Source organism: Ranitomeya variabilis, chromosome 2, assembly GCF_051348905.1.
Source record: "Ranitomeya variabilis isolate aRanVar5 chromosome 2, aRanVar5.hap1, whole genome shotgun sequence".
NCBI classification, from domain to species: Eukaryota; Metazoa; Chordata; class Amphibia; order Anura; family Dendrobatidae; genus Ranitomeya; species Ranitomeya variabilis.
In genome coordinates this window covers 439,067,512-439,088,378 of record NC_135233.1, presented here as the reverse complement: position 1 = coordinate 439,088,378, position 20,867 = coordinate 439,067,512, and the positions used below count along the sequence as shown (strand labels likewise).

Below are 20,867 nucleotides of genomic sequence, written 5' to 3'. Positions count from 1 at the left end.
GGCAGGTCCGTGATACTATTGTGGAGAAGTTTAAAGCCGGATTTGGATACAAAATGATTTCCAAAACTTTAAACCATCCCAAGGAGCACTGTGCAAGCGGTCATATTGAAATGGAAGGAGTATCATACCACTGCAAATCTACCAAGACCCGGCAGCCCCTCTCAACTTTCATCTCAAACAAGGAGAAGACTGATCAGAGATGCAGCCAAGAGGCCCATGATCACTCTGGATGAACTGCAGAGATCTACAGCTGAGGTGGGACAGTCTGTCCATGGGACAACAATCAGTTCTACACTGCACAAATCTGGCCTTTATGGAAGAGTGGCAAAAAGAAAGCCATTTCTCAAAGATATCCATAAAAAGTGTTGTTTAAAGTTTGCAACAAGCCACCTGGGAGACACACCAAACATGTGGAAGAAGGTGTTTGGGTCAGATGAAACCAAAATCGAACTTTTTGGCAACAATGCAAAGCGATATGTTTGTTATAAAGGCAACACAGCTCATCACCCTGAACACACCATCCCCACTATCAAACATGGTGGTGGTAGCATCATGGTGTGGGCCTGCCTTTCTTCAACAGGGACAGGGAAGATGGTTAAAATTGATGGGGAGATGGATGGAGCCAAATACTGGACCATTCTTGAAGAAAACCTGTTGGAGTCTGCAAAAGACCTGAGACTGGGATGGAGATTTGTCTTCCAACAAAACAATGATCCCAAACATAAAGCAAAATCTACAATGGAATGGTTCACAAATAAACATATCCAGGTGTTAAAATGGCCAAGTCAGAGTCCAGACCTCAATCCAATCGAGAATCTGTGGAAAGAGCTGTAAACTGCTGTTCACAAATGATCTCCATCCAACCTCACTGAGCTCGAGCTGTTTGCCAAGGAAAAATGGGCAAGAATTTCAGTCTCTCGATGTACAAAACTGATAGAGACATACCCCAAGCGACTTGTAATCGCAGCAAAAGGTGGCGCAACAAAGTATTAAGTTAAAGGGGCCGAATAATATTGCATGCCCCACTTTTCAGTTTTTTAATTTCCACAAAAATGTAAAATAACCAATAAATTTCGTTCAACTTCACAATTGTGTTCCACTTGTTGTTGATTCTTCACCAAAAATTTACATTTGGTATCTTTATGTTTGAAGCATGATATGTGGGAAAAGGTTGAAACGTTCCAGGGGTCCGAATACTTTTGCAAGGCACTGTATATACATCGTAAGCCGAGTTGTACAGCTTCCAGTCTGGTGAGAATGTACTTACAATATAACCATCGTCTCCACCTGCGAAAAGACGTGATATAATATGCTCATTATTTCAATACTTCACAGTAAATATAAGGACACAGTACTATAGGAATTATAAGAATTGAAGCTTAAAGTTTGTAAATAGATAAATTACATGTTACACATCAACAACTCATTGTGGGAGCAACATGTGGAGTATTTTGCTCTTGCTGGGCAGGGAGCTACATTTAGGGCGCAGTCAGACGGCCATATAACATGGACGACGGTCGCATCGCAATGCACATACTGGCTGGCAGCTATCCTCTATGCAGCTGTTATGCTTGGGTCAAGTTAGCTGTCAGCCAGTATGTGCATTGCGGTGCGATCTTTGTGAGTGGTGCGATGTGCTGTGCGAGTAATATGGCAGTCTGACTTTGCCCATAAACTGATCCTTGTGGTCCCCACTGCTCCCGGTACAAATCCTTGTGGTCCCCACTGCTCCCAGGAAAGATCCTTGTGATCCCCACTGCTCCAGGTAAAGACCTTTGTGGTTTCCATGGCTCCCAGTTCAAATCCTTGTGGTCCCCACTTTTCCCGGTACAAATCCTTATGGTCCCCACTGCTCCGGGTCAGATCCTTGTGATCCCCACTGCTCAGAGGAGAGATTCTTGTCTCTGCACCCAGTACAGATAATTGTGGTCCCTACTGCTCCCAATACAAGTCCTTGTGGTCCCCACTGCTCCCGATACAGATCTCTGTGGTCCCCACTGCTCCCGATACAGATCTCTGTGGTCCCCACTGCTCCCGATACAGATCTCTGTGGTCCCCACTGCTCCCGATACAGATCAATGTGGTCCCCACTGCCCCCAATACAGATGTCTGTGGTCCCCACTGCTCCTGATACAGATCAATGTGGTCCCCACTGCTCCCGATAAAGATCTCTGTGGTCCCCACTGCTCCCGATACAGATCTCTGTGGTCCCCACTGCTCCCGATACAGATCAATGTGGTCCCCACTGCTCCCGATACAGATCTCTGTGGTCCCTACTGCTCCCGATGCAGATCAATGTGGTCCCCACTGCTCCCGATACAGATCTCTGTGGTCCCCACTGCTCCCGATACAGATCTCTGTGGTCCCCACTGCTCCCGATACAGATCTCTGTGGTCCCCACTGCTCCCAATACAGATCAATGTGGTCCCCACTGCTCCAGATACAGATCTCTGTGGTCCCCACTGCCCCGATACAGATCAATGTGGTCCCCACTGCTCTCGATACCGATCTCTGTGGTCCCCACTGCTCCCGGTACAGATCAATGTGGTCCCCACTGCTCCCGATACAGATCAATGTGGTCCCCACTGCCCCCAATACAGATGTCTGTGGTCCCCACTGCTCCTGATACAGATCAATGTGGTCCCCACTGCTCCCGATAAAGATCTCTGTGGTCCCCACTGTTCCCGATACAGATCTCTGTGGTCCCCACTGCTCCCGATACAGATCAATGTGGTCCCCACTGCTCCCGATACAGATCTCTGTGGTCCCTACTGCTCCCGATGCAGATCAATGTGGTCCCCACTGCTCCCGATACAGATCTCTGTGGTCCCCACTGCTCCCGATACAGATCAATGTGGTCCCCACTGCTCCCGATACAGATTTTTGTGGTCCCCACTGCTCCCGATACAGATCTCTGTGGTCCCCACTGCTCCCGATACAGATCTCTGTGGTCCCCACTGCTCCCGATACAGATCTCTGTGGTCCCCACTGCTCCCGATACAGATCTCTGTGGTCCCCACTGCTCCCGATACAGATCAATGTGGTCCCCACTGCTCCCGATACAGATCTCTGTGGTCCCCACTGCTCCAGATACAGATCTCTGTGGTCCCCACTGCTCCCAATACAGATCAATGTGGTCCCCACTGCTCCAGATACAGATCTCTGTGGTCCCCACTGCCCCGATACAGATCAATGTGGTCCCCACTGCTCTCGATACCGATCTCTGTGGTCCCCACTGCTCCCGATACAGATCAATGTGGTCCCCACTGCTCCCGATACAGATCTCTGTGGTCCCCACTGCTCCAGATACAGATCTCTGTGGTCCCCACTGCCCCGATACAGATCAATGTGGTCCCCACTGCTCCTGATACAGATCTCTGTGGTCCCCACTGCTCCCGATATAGATCAATGTGGTCCCCACTGCTCCCGATACAGATCTCTGTGGTCCCCACTGCTCCCGATACAGATCAATGTGGTCCCCACTGCTCCCGATAAAGATCTCTGTGGTCCCCACTGCTCCCGATACAGATCTCTGTGGTCCCCACTGCTCCCGATACAGATCAATGTGGTCCCCACTGCTCCCGATACAGATCTCTGTGGTCCCCACTGCTCCCGATACAGATCTCTGTGGTCCCCACTGCTCCCGATACAGATCTCTGTGGTCCCCACTGCTCCCGATACAGATCAATGTGGTCCCCACTGCTCCCGATACAGATCTCTGTGGTCCCGACGGCTCCCGATACAGATCAATGTGGTCCCCACTGCTCCCGATACAGATCAATGTGGTCCCCACTGCTCCCGATACCGATCTCTGTGGTCCCCACTGCTCCCGATACAGATCAATGTGGTCCCCACTGCTCCCGATACAGATCAATGTGGTCCCCACTGCTCCTGATACAGATCTCTGTGGTCCCCACTGCTCCCGATACAGATCTCTGTGGTCCCAACTGCTCCCGATACAGATCAATGTGGTCCCCACTGCTGACTTTATCACATTTAATGAACATACCATTTACATTGACTCTTTGATTTTATTTACATGGATTTTCTAGCTGAAAAATGGATAGAAAAATCTTGGAAAACTGTTTTTAGATGTATTTTTGATTGTGATCACATGTTTGTGCATGCAGCATTTTTTTTGTTTGTTTTGAATCCGAAGACAAATTTGAAGAATTTTTCAAGCAGAAACACCTCAATAATTAATATGCTGCTTCTTTTATTTTATTTTTTTTAAATAAACAGCACAATGCATGCTCTAGGCACATTTCTTGTTGTAATGGATAGAAAACATATTCAAAGAAGTTTTTTTTCAAGGTGGATTTTGGATCAGTATTTGTTGAAAAAGTCGCATAAAAAATGTGTAAAAAAGTATAAAAAATTTGCACAGACAAGGTTTTTAATACATCAAATAAATGACAAATATTTGTGAAAGTGATGTAGGTCAGGCAAATGAGTGCTGGAAGTGACAGGGTTACACATGTCGCCCCTCCGGGGACTTTGCACTAATGTGGCAGCACAGGTCAGACGTGGGGCATGACTGCTCTTAGGAAAAGCTTGGATATATAATAATGGCATTTTGCAGATCTGGAGTGGCTAATTACGATCATATACAAGATCCGACCTGTGGTTCGGCAGCGGGACAAAGACCCCGGAGGATTGAAACTTATAATTAGGCTTTGACTTATCATAATTAAGCATATCATAGACAGGTAGAGGTAGGGCTGTAAGTTAGGAAATATAGAAGATAAAATACCTTGATCATATGAAACTGATTGGTATCCCTAAACAAAATAAAACTGTTTTAAGATAAATACAAAACTTTTCCTCATTAACCGTCATCACGTAAAATATAACAAAGATAACACAGTTGTTCCCACCTTATATAGTTAGTAAAGGCCAGGTGATAAGTTGTTTATTGGTGGAGTCCAATTGCTGGGACCCTCAACCAACCTGAGTATAAGGGTCTGTCTGATTGGCTTTCTAGAACATTCTGAATGCTGTAGGCTCCTATCTCTGGCAGTGGCATAGACAATGCAAGGAGCCATGACCCTCATACACCGACACCACTTCATTCTGATTGGGCATTTTAGAGCCCCATTCTCGAGAACTGAGGGGGTCTCAGCAGCTGGAGCGCTACCATTCTGCAAGTTATCACCTCTCCATTAATGATAAATGTTATTAATCCTAATAAATTACTAATTTGCGCAGCTTTTCTTAGCATAAGATCAGTTTACTAGGGAGATTTTAAATTATTTTTCATCATCTTATATTGGAAAAAATTGCAACGTTCTCGTAAAAACAATCCACTTTGCCATTCACTTATTATTAAAAATCTTCTCTATTCTCAAACACAGAGGGATTTTTAATCTTATAGTTTATTGCTTATTGCCTAGGTTACCGGCCACCACAGCAGTGTCCAGTTGCCTATGCTACAGAGGATGCAAGTGTTAATCTGCAAAACCATGTCACTGATCTGAACTGTCAATCAATCAGGAGCGTATCGCTCCATGGACACTGCGGCATCAAGATGTGCACCACGACCTCCTGTGACTGGTCACAGCCAAAATTCCTGGCCTATAATGAAGAACCCATAGATGCAGTGCACATTGGCGGAAAGAAGAGGACTGGACGGCAGACCGAGAGCAGCCGGGAGCTCAGTGAGGTCAGTAATAAGGTTTTATTTATTCTCTTTGCCAATGGTCACCTCATCACTTACCTTCTCGTCTTCAGCCTCTTTGATGTTCTCCATCCGGTCTTTCTCTTTCTGGAGTTGCACAATGCTTCTCCCACCTATTCACTATAGAAAGAACTTCTGGCCACATTTATGCCCCAGAGGTCACCATGCATCAAAAGGTCGTGGCGGACATCAAGTCCTCATGAACTGACAACACACATGGACCTCTGAGGCCTGGATGTGACTGGAAGTCTTGGCCCATAGTGTAAGAGGGTGAACTGTAGTCCCACTGAGAGGGCACTAGGACCCTGTGGTTTTTGCCTGCTGCAGCAGAGAACAGACCCTGCAAGACTCCGAGAGACAATGTGTGCTGGGGGGTGGGGTCTGGTATCTCGTGTGTAAAGTGAAACAAGGAAGTGAGAGGAGAGAGAGAAAGGCGGGAAGAAAGAGCAGAAGCTGCTGTGATATAACAAAGAGACTGTGTGTGGATTTTACTGCGAGTTTGTTGGGGAAAAAGAAGCTATTGAGAGACTTTTCATTGCTAACATTTTCCTGGAGAAAAGCTAACCTTTTGTTCAACTCTGTGAGAGACCTTTTGTTCCTAACGTTTTTCTGGAGAGGAGCTAACCTTTATTTTGAAAGACTGAAACTTTACTGCAAACCCACTACGTGTTTGAGAGTCTGTGGATTCCCTGTGCATCAAGTGGAGAACCAAGTCGGGACAGACTGCTGATACAGAGACGGACGGGTTGTCGTGGAAGCATTCCTAGGAGCTACAGAAGCAGAGACAACATCGTGAGACCACTAATTAAGTCCCCGGCGTTTGGGCTCGGCATCTGCCGACAAGACAAGAGGAGCTTGCTGTAACTTATTGGCGCTGAAGATATGGACTGGCTGCAGCCTGTGCGGATTCCTGCCTGAGAGGAGATCTATCTCAGGATACGGTACCATAAGTTATAGATACCCGGGTATCTCTGCTCAGAGTGTTTAATTGTTACTTAGAGGTGTATCTTATAATAGAGTTGTGTAAGTTATACTCAGTGTGCCATTCCAGGGGCTCCCTTTATAACACTACAATCAATTTACACTTGTTCCTGTTTTAGTTGCCCTGTTAGGTAAATTTCTTACTAGTGTGTTGTAGCATACAGTTCTCAGGAGACCTTGGAGTGGCACAGTGATTTCAGCTGCTGCTGAGCTGGTGTATCTTTGGGGTGCATCTACTTTAATAATCTCCATATTACCTTTATGATTTTGCCTTTGAGTAAATACCGTTGGAGATTTCTGCCTTAGTCTTGGTTTGTGACTCACTGGATCTTATTCGGACCTCTGGTCATTACATTTTTGGCGAAGTCGGCAGGATCCAGTGTTTGTCATGGACGAGGACGAGGGTAGAAATAACCCCGCTGTATCCGCATCCTCCTCGGGGGTTGGGGTTCCCCTGGCAGCCGCGGCGATTTCGGGAGGATATGTGCCTGTAGGAGCCTTACTTCAGCACATGCCGAAGTACGACGGGCGCAATATGGCGTTGCAAGATTGGGCTGAGAGAATCCGGAGTATTCTGCGCATGTGTAATTTGACCCCCGCGTTACGCGCTGAGCTGGCATTAAATGCACTGGAGGGCGATATTAGACGTATGGTGATGGTGCGCCCAGAATCAGAGAGGGATACGTTAGAAAAGATTTTGGAACTGTTAGAGGGGAGTTTGGGGGGCCGAGCGCGTGTGGCCCAGCTTCGGTCCCTATTCTTTAATCGTCCCCAGAGAGAGTGTGAGTCCCTGATGCAGTACTCTAATATCTTGCAAGAGACGCTGAATGAGATGCAGCGACTAGACCAGGGGGCCATGGGAGCGTTCCGGGAGGTAGACCGCTTGCTCCGGGATCAATTCATCACCGGTTTAGCTAATAGACTTCTCCGGGACAAACTGTTGGAAATGGCCCGGGCTGCACCAGAATTATCCTTCTGGCAGATTTACCGAGCTGCAGTGGAAAGGGAAGAGAAATCTGCCCATGTGCCCGAGGGGTTAGTGAACAGTGCCCAGCTGGAGGAAGGTGGGTCATCAGGGTCAGGGGGAGAGGGGCTGGTGAGCGTGGTACAAGCTTTGCGTGCTGAGGTGAAGGAGTTGAAGCTGAAATTGTCTCAACTGACAGTTGATCCCGCCTCTACCCCCTCACGGGGGCCTCCTGCCCCACCCCCTGGAACAGTGACCCCACAGACGGCCAGGTCGTCCTATCAGAATGAGTCAAGCCCTCGTCCACGAGGAGCAATCACCTGTTGGAAGTGTGGGCACCAGGGACACATCTCTCGTTACTGCCGGACGCTTGCAGCCCCAGAAACCCCGTCGCCGGCTTTAAACTTCCGGCCGCTGCCATGAGAGGGCAAGCAGCAGCGGCCCCACCCACACAAAGCCCTCGACGGAGTGAACAAGATTTGTTTGCATGTAGTCCAGTGATAGAAGCAGAGTTTGAAGGGCGGAAGATGAGGTGCTTGGTTGACACTGGATACGAATGTACTATAATGCCACTAGAAGTATATGAGAGATACTTCAGTCGACTAGTGGTTCCAGAGGATGGCCGAGTGATACGACTGACCGCCGCAAATAATGGTCAACTGTCAGTCAAGGGAATCGTGTGGATGCAACTAAAAATGTTTGGTCAAGAGCTGGGGCAGAAAGGGGTAGTACTGGTGGATCACCCCCCTAGAAGAGGGATGGAAGTGACACTCGGAATGAACGTGCTGCGAGACTTGAATCACCAGATGTATGCCAGTGAAGGACCCCGATACTGGGCCCGTGCGACAAGACACCGACCCACACAGAGAATCCTACACCGGCTAGTGCTGAGTTGCGACTTGCTGAAAAGTGCGGTCCCAGGTGGCCGGGTGGGCCGGGTCCGAGTGCCATCGAGGGCCCCGATCCTGCTGGGACCAAGACAAGAGAAACTCTTAATGCTGCCTGTGGGAGCTGCACAGAGATTGAATGGGCTTGAAGTGCTACTTGAGCCCGCCCGAGAGGGTTCCTCATTTGCCAAGGTGCATGTGGCCCGGTCTCTGGCGATTGTGAAGAATGGATGAGTGCCTGTCCGATGCATCAATGTTTTAGATGAAGCTGTTGCAATTCCCGCTGGAACCATACTGGCTGAAATGTTCGTGCCGGCAGAAAAGGTGCCGGAAAATGCAGGATTCGAACTGCGACCAGACCAACAGTCATCCTGGACCTTTGCGGTCGAGGTAGGCCGGACTGAGCCTCCTACGGAGGAATGGAATGGTCATGTGATCATGGAGCAGATGGGAGTGGATCGGGAGAAGCTGACCCCCGTGCAGTTGGAGCAGTTGGAGAGAGTTTTATGGGAACATCAAGAGACCTTTTCTCGACATGGAGAGGACTTCGGGTGTACCCAGACGATTGAGCATGAGATGCCAACGGGGGATACTCCACCCATTAGAGAAAGATATCGTCAAATTCCTCCAGCGCTTTATCAAGAGGTGAAGAGCATGGTGGCCAGTATGCTGGACAACCAAGTGATCCGAGAGAGCCGGAGTCCCTGGGCGGCCCCTGTAGTCTTGGTCCGCAAGAAGGATGGGACACTCAGATTTTGTGTGGACTATCGAAAATTGAACGCCCACACCGTACGGGACGAATATCCTTTACCCCGTATTGAAGAATCCCTGTCGGCCCTGGGTCGGGCCAAGTATTTCTCAACGTTGGATTTGGCAAGCGGGTACTGGCAGGTCCCAATGGCTGAAAAAGATCGGGCCAAGACGGCGTTTGTCTTGCCAATGGGGCTCTTTGAGTTCAACCGGATGCCCTTTGGCCTCGCTACCGCCCCGGGAACCTTCCAACGCCTGATGGAACATTGCTTGGGCGATCTAAATTTTGAATCAGTCCTGATATATCTAGACGACATTGTGGTGTTCGGAACCTCATTTGAAGATCATCTGGAGAAGCTGCGTCAAGTTCTCCGGCGGCTCAAGAGCTACGGCCTGAAAATAAAGCCAAAAAAATGTCAACTGTTACGAAACCAGATTGAATATTTGGGGCATCTGGTGACCCCGGACGGGGTACTACCTTTGGACAGTAAGATCAAGGCGGTACAAGAGTGGCCACCTCCTTGTGACCTGCGAGAAGTGCGGGCCTTCCTGGGCCTAGCAGGATACTATCGGCGGTTTGTGCCTAAATTCTCACAAGTGGTGAGTCCCTTGAATGAACTTTTGAGAGGGACAGCGCTGGGTCCTCGAAATCGCCCCATTCCATGGGGGCCCCTACAGAAAAAGGCATTTGATGAAGTGAAAACCGCCCTAACGAGTGCCCCATTGCTGGCCTACGCCCGGTTTGACACCCCTTTTTTGTTGTATACCGATGGTAGTCTTCATGGGTTGGGGGCAGTACTAGCACAGGTGCAGGACGGCCGAGAGCGAGTGATTTCTTATGGCAGCAGATCTTTAAGAGACTCCGAGCGAAATCCGGCTAACTACAGCTCATTCCGGCTGGAATTGCTGGCCCTGGTGTGGGCAATGACAGAACGCTTCGCCGAGTATCTAACAGGAGCTGAGGTGCTAGTCATGACGGATAACAACCCGCTAGCTCACTTAGAGAATGCAAAACTGGGAGCGTTAGAGCAGCGGTGGGTTGCCAGACTAGCCAAGTTCAATTACCGCATTAAATTTCGCTCTGGTCGAGAAAACGGCAATGCAGATGCATTGTCAAGAGTGCCCCTTGGGTCATCAGGGGAAGATGTTGACGAACAACTTGAGGACACTGAAATTCCAGCTTTGGGGCAGATACCCATCTTCCAAAGTGTGGTACACTCAAGTGGGGTGGCCACCGGGATGCCCTGTGTCCTGGGTAAAACATCCTCAGATTGGACAAGAGTCCAGGATGAGTGTCCGGACGTTGCACTTGTGCGCCGTTGGGTACAAAAGAAGGCCTGGCCCAGTGCAGAGGACAAGGCTCAGTTGTCCATGGAAGGAATGAAACTCCTTCGACAATGGGATAAATTGTGTGTGGAACAAGGTCTTTTGTATCGTAAGGTGTACCTGCCATCGGAGCTGCAGCATCGGTACCAACTGATAATTCCTGTGGGGATGGGTCCAGTGGTCGCTCGTGATGCGCATGAGAAGGGGGCCCATTTTGGAAGTGAAAAGACACTTCAGTGGTTGCAGCGAGTCCTCTACTGCCCTGAGTTGGGAGGGATGGTGGTCGACGCGTGTCGGCAGTGCCGAATTTGTGGGCTCAATAAAAGCCCTGAGCAGCGGGCTCCCACACAGTCTATTAAGACTTCAGCTCCACTGGAGCTACTCATGATTGACTACGTGTTGATAGGGTACTCTACGTCAGGGTACTCCTATTGCCTGGTGATGACAGATCACTTTACCAAGTATGCTGTAGCGGTGCCGACAAGAGATCAGACGGCCAAGTCGGCGGCTGAGGCAGTGTGCCGACATTTCTTCCAAGTGTTCGGGTGTCCGCAGAGAATACATTCAGATCAAGGGGCCTGCTTTCAGGGGACGCTGATGAAAGAGTTGCACCAGCTCTATGGTATCGAGCAGTCGAGAACAACGCCTTACCACCCTCAGGGTAACGGGGCGTGTGAGCGTTTTAATCGGACCTTGTTGCAAATGTTGAGGTCCTTAGAGAGTCAGCAACAGACATGCTGGCCTGAGTATCTCCCCGAATTGATGTGGGCTTACAATAGCAGGGTGCACAGTACTACTGGTTACTCACCACACATGTTGATGTTTGGTAGACCTGGCCGAGACATTGAGGATTTGAACATGCCAGATCCCTCCTCCGCCCCCCCTCGGACTGCATCCGAGTGGGTACAAGAGCATCGGCGGCGGTTGAGGGTGGTGCATCAGGTGGTGGGTGACCGCCTTCGCCAGGTGGTCCATAGAGACACGCAACCTGTACAAACAGAGCTGTTCTCTCCGGGAGACAGAGTGTTGGTGAGGACAAAACGACGATCAGGAAAGCTGAGTGACCGATGGGAGGCGATACCGTATCTGATAAAAAAACAGGTGAACCCTGAGATTCCAGTGTACGAGGTCGAACCGGTGGGGACAGGGGGGCCAACCCGTAATTTGCATCGTAACATGTTACAACGGTGCTGGTTTGAAGATTCGGCGCCTACTCCCCTAGAGCCAGAGGCCATGTTCCAAGGGGCGGGAACTCTGAATGATCTTGAGTTTGATGGTGTGCTTACCCCTGCGCCTGCTTATTTGCCCCATGTGACCGATCTGGCCTCGGGTGATGAGAATGTTGGGGATATGGAGGATGTTGTTGAGGAGAGTGCATCAGGTCAACTGCTTGATCCTGACGCTGTATCACAGGACATCGAGCCGCAGGAGGAGACAACTCCACTTGCGCCCACTAACACAACCACGGAAGAGACTTTAGCTCCCTCTAAGGTTGCACCTGATGATGTAGGACTCAGGAGAACTACACGATCTACTGCAGGAATACCGCCTCAGCGATATGCTCAAGATGAATTTGAGTGGGAAGGTATGTCGAGGACGCCAACCTCTAGTGGGGTGGCATGTAAGAGGGTGAACTGTAGTCCCACTGAGAGGGCACTAGGACCCTGTGGTTTTTGCCTGCTGCAGCAGAGAACAGACCCTGCAAGACTCCGAGAGACAATGTGTGCTGGGGGGTGGGGTCTGGTATCTCGTGTGTAAAGTGAAACAAGGAAGTGAGAGGAGAGAGAGAAAGGCGGGAAGAAAGAGCAGAAGCTGCTGTGATATAACAAAGAGACTGTGTGTGGATTTTACTGCGAGTTTGTTGGGGAAAAAGAAGCTATTGAGAGACTTTTCATTGCTAACATTTTCCTGGAGAAAAGCTAACCTTTTGTTCAACTCTGTGAGAGACCTTTTGTTCCTAACGTTTTTCTGGAGAGGAGCTAACCTTTATTTTGAAAGACTGAAACTTTACTGCAAACCCACTACGTGTTTGAGAGTCTGTGGATTCCCTGTGCATCAAGTGGAGAACCAAGTCGGGACAGACTGCTGATACAGAGACGGACGGGTTGTCGTGGAAGCATTCCTAGGAGCTACAGAAGCAGAGACAACATCGTGAGACCACTAATTAAGTCCCCGGCGTTTGGGCTCGGCATCTGCCGACAAGACAAGAGGAGCTTGCTGTAACTTATTGGCGCTGAAGATATGGACTGGCTGCAGCCTGTGCGGATTCCTGCCTGAGAGGAGATCTATCTCAGGATACGGTACCATAAGTTATAGATACCCGGGTATCTCTGCTCAGAGTGTTTAATTGTTACTTAGAGGTGTATCTTATAATAGAGTTGTGTAAGTTATACTCAGTGTGCCATTCCAGGGGCTCCCTTTATAACACTACAATCAATTTACACTTGTTCCTGTTTTAGTTGCCCTGTTAGGTAAATTTCTTACTAGTCTGTTGTAGCATACAGTTCTCAGGAGACCTTGGAGTGGCACAGTGATTTCAGCTGCTGCTGAGCTGGTGTATCTTTGGGGTGCATCTACTTTAATAATCTCCATATTACCTTTATGATTTTGCCTTTGAGTAAATACCGTTGGAGATTTCTGCCTTAGTCTTGGTTTGTGACTCACTGGATCTTATTCGGACCTCTGGTCATTACACATAGTGAAGAGGACAGAGATGCGACGTACAATGAAGCAAAGAAAATGACCAGACGGTGGGCAGCAAGCGTCAGGTTTTCCGGAGAGAAGAGCAGTGAAGTTATTTTTTAACATCTGATGTTTATAACTAGGGGGACATACGTGAGTCGGATGGTTGTAAGTCAGGGGCTGACTGTACTAAAACCTCAGCTGTAGAGCATCCAGCCCGATGAATAGGTGCACTGCTTACCTCTTCACCTCCAGGTTCTCTATATTCATCGGCTGTGGACGACATAATGTGGCATTTTAAAGATTTCAACTTTTCATAGTCAGTACAAGGATATGTTAGTGCAGGAATTGGGACAAAATGTTTGTGGACAGTTAGAAGAGACAATTATAGGCTCCAGATCAGAAAATCAGTGAGGACAGAATGTTTGGAGTATAAAGCTTCCTCTGGACAGAATGCAACTGTTACTGCAGGGAATCTATCAGAATGATCTACCTCCCAAAAAACTGTATACTTGGTCCTGTTGGTCTCGGAAAGATAATATCATCCATGCCTTTACTGATACAATCTGTTTCTTACTGTTTTATTCATATGCCAGTGAGTCTTAAGTGCTCTGGGCGTGTCAAAGCACTTTCCAAGCCCCTGCCTTCTGTAACTATACCAAGCCTTACTTTCTTTTGTGTATTCAAGCCAGTGAGCTGACAGTCCAGCAGTGGAAAGTGGGGCTGGGCAGTGAATACAGGGTGGGAGGCAGAGGCTTGGAAAGTCCTCTGCCGTGCCCAGAGTACATAAACCTCATATGTATATATATATATATATATATATATATATATAAAAATAGTGATTTTTCAATCCAGGAGCAAAAGATTGCATCAGTAATGGCATGGATGACATTATCTTTCTGAGAGCAACATGACCATATACACAGTTCGGGAAGGTGGATCGTTCCGACAGTTCCTTCTTCAGCACATATGTAATAGGACTTAGACAAGTCTAAATATGTGAAGTCCAGTCCACTGGTAGAGTTCTACTTAACATTTTGGGACTTGTGGTATCATCCAGGCAGAGAGCATCGGGATTAATTCCTCAACATTGTTGTCTTGTTATCACTCTGCCCTGCCCTGAGTATTGGGAATCTTTGGATAGTTCGAGATTGAGCAAACTAGTGAAGTAGAGGAGAGGAGAGAAGTGTGAGGAGATCTGGGAGGAACAGAGCTAGTGTGGAGAGAAGAGATAAGAGGCACCGGGCAGTAAGAATCGTGAAGAACCTTTAGAGGCAACAGAGAACCAGTTCAGCAGGCAAGTGGGTGGAAATGGAAACCATTAGTGGGAGAAGTAAAGGAAGAAGTGGGTCCAGTGTTGGCCGGTCATGGGAAGCCATGTAGAGAAGGGTCTTGCCCAGATGAGGACACAGTAGAGGGACGCGGCTGTAAGTTAGGCAGCAGACTGCTGTTTTTGTGCAGGTTTCACAGCGTAACATATTGACCCATGTGTCCCTGCAGCGGGAAGATGGAGGTTTATTTCATTTGCACTGCCTCTGTATGGAACAGAAGAAGTTGGAAAGTGTATTACCTGCTGCTTTGTCTACCTACGTGTGTGGCCAACTAAAGAGTGCCTTGTTTTTATGAACGTGTCTGGCAACCTTGTCTTGAAGTCTAATGGACCAGGTGAGGAGTGCAATGGGACCAGCCTGAAGATGAAGGTACACATTACAACAATGCCAGCCCCCACACATCCAGACCTCTCGTTTTTTTCTGTAACGTGTTGGGGTGTCAGACTCATAAGACTCTCCAAAGGCTACCACCTTCGGCAAAGTTACATGCTTATGCAAAACTTTTCCAGGGAACCCCTTCTAAGAGCTGCCCATCTTCCACACACCGTGTTCACTTACAAGAGTCTTAAAGAGAATCTGTCAGCAGGATTTCATCCCCCAACTAATTATATGTGCATGTAGCTCTTCAAAGATGGGCCCAGTAATACCTTTACATGGCCAGTCCATTTCTCCATTACTGGTTGAGTGATGGCTCCTTTCCCTGAAGTCACACAGCATTGAGGCTGTTAGTTGAGGAGGAAGCGGCATAAAGTGGGGAATAGAGCTGGAGTGACAGAGGTTTCACGTCTACACTTTTATTTACATATCAATTGAAACGCTGGTTTCTCAGTAATGGCAGAACGGACCGGCCATGGAAACGGTATTACTGGACTTGTGTTTGAAAGAGCTACATGCTCATAGAAATAGTTTGGGGTGTGAAATCCTGCTGACAGATTCCCTTTAAACCCTGATATGGATGAATGCAAGGATAATCCAGTATTAGGCAGCGATTTATTTATTTATTTTTATTTCAGACAGCTGCTTCTTTGCAAACCTCTGCAGTGCAAAGTCCTTTGCTACTATACACACTATACTGCCAGGAATATGGGGACCGTCCACGTCCTACTACGGTAATTAAGTTTGGGGCTTTCAGCCACATCCATTGCCAACAGGTGCGTAAACTCAAGCACACAGTCATGCAGTTTCCTTGGGGTCTGACTTTTGGTAGTGGAATATTTTATAGAAAGGTGGAGGGTAAAGAACTATTGGAAACAAATACCTGGAGGTTTGTAACCTTCACTTTCCACATATGAATCCTTTAAGGAAAAAAAATATCTTAAATTAGAAAACATTTCTTCATTGTATTTTTTTAATAACAAAACTGCAGTTACAGCATAAAATGCACACAGTTTATTCATTAGCGATTCTGTTTATTAGGGAATCGTTAACCCCTTATCATCCTGCTCTGTAATATTGAGGAGTCAGGCAGTTGCTGTGAGCAGTGCTGGCGCAGGAGCTGTGCAGAGCGCTATTACTTGTGGGGGTCATTGTATTATGCAATCAGCCCCTCGCTCTATCCCGGGGATCGGAGACAATGCTGATCCCAAACGATTTAACCCCCTACTACCACTCCCATTTTTAATATGGTTCACCACTGCAGTAATACATGACTAACAGATTTATGTGTTTTTTATCGATTTCTATTTCCATCTGTGATGATGAGCTGTGCGCCCTGACCTGCTATTGCTAGGCTGGAAAACCCTAAAATATATGCTATTTTCTCTACCCTCATCTTTTACAGTCCCTGTGATCGTCCCCCCCTGATTGGCTGCACTAGACTATGTGATGTGATCGCCGCAAGGCATTATGGGGAAGTCTTCACGGCCGTGCCTGACTCCACGTGAGCCCGATCTGTGGCTGACGCAATGTTTGGCAACACGTGAAATGGTGTCAGCCGTTATTTTATCAATTTGCATGAACAAAATTACAATATTTGAATTTGCCAAAATCTGTGAATTTCATGAAATTCGACTTCAAGTCAGTTGGCAGTGGATCAATTCTATCTTCTCTGGAAGGAAACATCTAACAGAAATGATCTTTTTTGTATCTCCTTCAGACCACCCCCTATTATGACATTTCAACATTCATAGAATTAGAAAGGTAAAAGGCCACCTATCCAAACACTAATGGCAGCTATGGAGGATGTGGGATAAACCTGCCAAATATAAGAAGCAGAAACTTAGTCTGTATAATTAGGCGTATCTTAGATTTAGTGTGCAAAACAAACTTACATTCGGAATCAAAAATATTTGTGCCCCCCCTGAACTTTGGGATCTATGCTCCACATTATAAAGGATCACTAATATGTGGGGACACCATTATTGCCTGGAGAGCAATACCTAAGAAATACAATTTATCTTTTCGTATATCAAAATATTTGGGATTATGGGAAGGGCAGAATTCCCCCAAAGTCAAGAAAACAGTTCAGGGAGTCAAGAACCAAGGGAAGAACTTATCAGCAAATATAGAGTTGGCCCCTTCCAAAATATTCAGTATGCTCTGATAAAGTAATGTAAACGGTAAGGTTCCTGCTTGGGGAGAATGTCAAGTCAGCATATAGACTTATAAAACATGCAATGCTCCCTCGGGAATTTAAATATGCAAATACACTTTCCTTTTCAGAGAGGAAGAGGATTGTTAACTATTGGAAGTAGCAATCCTAAATGTCAGTATGACCCTTTAAAGGGCCTTGCCATATGACCTAGGACAAGATGACGAACCAGAAACTCCATTTCCAGACACCCTGCCAGAGGTCTCTCATCCAGCCCCACCAGTTCTCCATGTTTGCACTGCTGAGGGGCAAATGGAGCGCCCACTAGGACCTTGGAGTACTCTGGCCGGGTCCGGTGGTCATTAAAGAGGTAGTCACGGTGGCGATGACCCGGTCCGTGGCCCTGGGCGTCTTTAAAGGGCATGTTTAGTGAGAAGTAAAGAATGTTTGTGACGCCACCTGTGGTATTCGGTCAGGGATGACCGTCGCTGCTTTGAAGGGGGGTCCGCTGGGGGCTGATGGAATTGCAGCAGTGTTGGACTGGCTTCCCACAGGTGAAGCTTAGTCCCCAGGGCTCCTGGTGTAGTTGGTAAAGGATGATGGGTGTTAGGGTGCAGAAAGGAATTGCAAGACACAGATTTTGCAGTCTCTTTACCTTTTACTGACGTATTCACGGTCCAAGACACAGGTTACAGGTTGTCTTGGGATCCGGGCAGCCTGGAAGCGATTTGGAGTCCCCTTATCCAGGTAGAGTTGGAAGCCTTCCTTACTGCGCTGAAGTGTGAGTCCCTTGCTGCCTGAGGCTTCTCACAAGGTCCTCTCTCTCTGTCCTAAAAGTAAGACAGTACCCGCATGGCAGGCAATGCGAGCCTTTTTACAGGTGTCCCTTCTTGGGCTCCATATGCTGCTGTGCCTTCGGGTGTAGTTGTGAGCATGAAACTTGAAATCTCCTCCCCTCCGGTTTCTGCTGCGGGGCATACAGTCCCACACAGCCTCGGGCTCTCGGTGTACCGTTCCTGCGCTTCAGCAAGGAGGGAGCTCAGTTGCAGCTCCCCTCCAGCTCCTCACTTCTCCATTGCTCCTTCTCCCCTCATACTCTCCTACAGACTAACTAACTAACTTCTCCTCCAGCCAGAATATATATAGGGAAGCTCCCAGGACCCGGCCGTTGTCCACCTTCTTTTTTCCGCAACCTCTATAAGGTGACTGCCGCATTTCTCTCCCTTTGATATGCTTCTTTTAAAGGGTCGATATTGACTTTTAGGATCACTCCTTCCAATAGGTGGTAGTAAAGTTCCTGTCTTCTTTCTCTTTGAAAGCATCGTAAAATTATTATTTGATATACATAAAGAGGTAAAATCCAATCGAATGGATAAAATTATTTTTCTACATAAAACTAATATAAAACTAACAAATATAACAGCTCTCTACAGCAAAATGAGAAAATATCTAATTCTTACATCCTCTGAGACTTTTCTTAAGGCTTTGGTGGAACAGTTGAATTACGAGGAAGCAGTAGAAAAAAAATCTTATAAGACACAGGTGTATATACTGATGAAACAACCACTCTCATCCTACCAATCAATGGAGGGGGTGATTGCCCAGTATTAGAATTGCACACAGATGGAACATGAAATAGGGCGCTGGTCACACACATGTATAGCACAGTGCCCAGCCAACAGCCTAGAACACACCACTACTATTTGGTTAGGCGAACTGACCGGCACTCTACCAGTGCATCACAGCGGTGCAAGCTCCTAGTTTACAAAGTCACCACTGGTGGGCCTGGCTGCACCTTGCAAACAATGTGGAAAAAAATAATAAAATAATTATAAATATATAATTGAATAGTAGAGGCGTGTAAAAGACACTTAGCTGAGCACTGTGCTATACATGTGTGTGACTTGTGGCCTCTTCCAAGTGCCATCTGTGTGCATTTCTAATACTAGGCAATCACCCCTTCCATGGATTTAGAGGCAGAGACTGGTTCATCAGTATGTTTTACCCATGCTACCTCCTTTTAGGAAAGGGGTCTGCTGCATTATGATTGTGCATTTTCCTTTGTGACTTTGGTTGGTAAATACCATTGCCTTTTTGCTATGTTTATAACTGGGGAATTTTTAAAGTTTGTTTTATTTCCTTATCTGTGCTTTTCATTTTACTTGAGATGAACCCTCTGGATTTATACATGAACCCAGCTTGGAATTGTAGACGGTAGATTAGATGTTATAAAGGGGTTAGATGCTGCAAACATTATTGTTAGTTGTCTTCCGAGCTCTTCCAAGCATTTTGTTGATGCTTAGCCTGCCGGAAAATTCCTTCTTTGTTATTCTGTATCAAACTGTTGCTTTGTAAACTTTCTCGGGAGGCACTGGTTATTATAATACCGTATATTTGTAAAACTCGCATAACTGAAATATTACACTTCAAATCCAGTATAATTGGGAACAAAAACTAAATTATGTGACTTTCCAAATATTTCTAGACCCAACTGTATATGATATAGATGCGATAAGAATATATTAGACATTACCCAGCATTCGTGAGGAATATACTTACATCATCATAGCGCTCTGTTAGGAGAAAAAATATATATATATTTTTTTATTTGAATTATTCATAATAAGCAAAAAGAAACATTTCTACACATAGGGAGGTTAATGCTCTCATGAAGCTCAGCCACAGATTGTATTCTTGTACATAGGGGCAGTATTATAGTAGTTATATTCTTGTACACAGGGGCAGTATTATAGTAGTTAAATTCTTGTACACAGGGGCAGTATTATAGTAGTTAAATTCTTGTACATAGGGGCAGTATTGTAGTAGTTATGGTCTTGTACATAGGGGCAGTATTATAGTAGTTATATTCTTGTACATAGGGACAGTATTATAGTAGTTATATTCTTGTACATAGGGGCAGTATTATAGTAGTTATATTCTTGTACATAGGGGCAGTATTATAGTAGTTATATTCTTGTACATAGGAGCAGTATTATAGTAGTTATATTCTTGTACATAGGAGCAGTATTATAGTAGTTAAATTCTTGTACACAGGGGCAGTATTATAGTAGTTATATTCTTGTACATAGGGGCAGTATTGTAGTAGTTATGGTCTTGTACATAGGGACAGTATTATAGTAGTTATATTCTTGTACATAGGAGCAGTATTATAGTAGTTATATTCTTGTACATAGGAGCAGTATTATAGTAGTTATATTCTTGTACATAGGGTCAGTATTATAGTAGTTATATTCTTGTACATAGGAGCAGTATTATAGTAGTTATATTCTTCTACATAGGAGCAGTATTATACTAGTTATATTCTTGTACATAGGAGCAGTATTATAGTAGTTATATTCTTGTACATAGCAGTATTATAGTAGTTATATTCTTGTACATAGGGTGAGTATTATAGTAGTTATATTCTTGTACATAGGAGCAGTATTATAGTAGTTATATTCTTGTATATAGGGGCAGTATTATAGTAGTTATATTCTTGTACATAGGGGCAGTATTATAGTAGTTATATTCTTGTACATAGGGGCAGTATTATAGTAGTTATATTCTTGTACATAGGAGCAGTATTATAGTAGTTATATTCTTGTACATAGGAGCAGTATTCTAGTAGTTATATTCTTGTACATAGGGTCAGTATTATAGTAGTTATATTCTTGTACATAGGAGCAGTATTATAGTAGTTATATTCTTGTACATAGGAGCAGTATTATAGTAGTTATAT

General features: G+C 46.2%; 1 protein-coding gene across 1 annotated transcript in view; it reads right to left on the bottom strand.

The window, feature by feature from the left end:
- The window catches only part of LOC143803830 (uncharacterized), a 154,456-nt gene that overhangs the window by 22,547 nt on the left and 111,042 nt on the right, over nt 1-20,867 (bottom strand). Inside the window, exons 15-18 of the mRNA XM_077281596.1 lie at nt 15,857-15,893; nt 13,509-13,540; nt 4,754-4,781; nt 1,268-1,287 (exon numbers count right to left, since the gene is read on the bottom strand). Coding sequence (XP_077137711.1) covers nt 15,874-15,893 — 20 coding nt within the window. The 3' untranslated portion in view covers nt 1,268-1,287; nt 4,754-4,781; nt 13,509-13,540; nt 15,857-15,873. The remainder of the gene's footprint in view (nt 1-1,267; nt 1,288-4,753; nt 4,782-13,508; nt 13,541-15,856; nt 15,894-20,867) is intronic.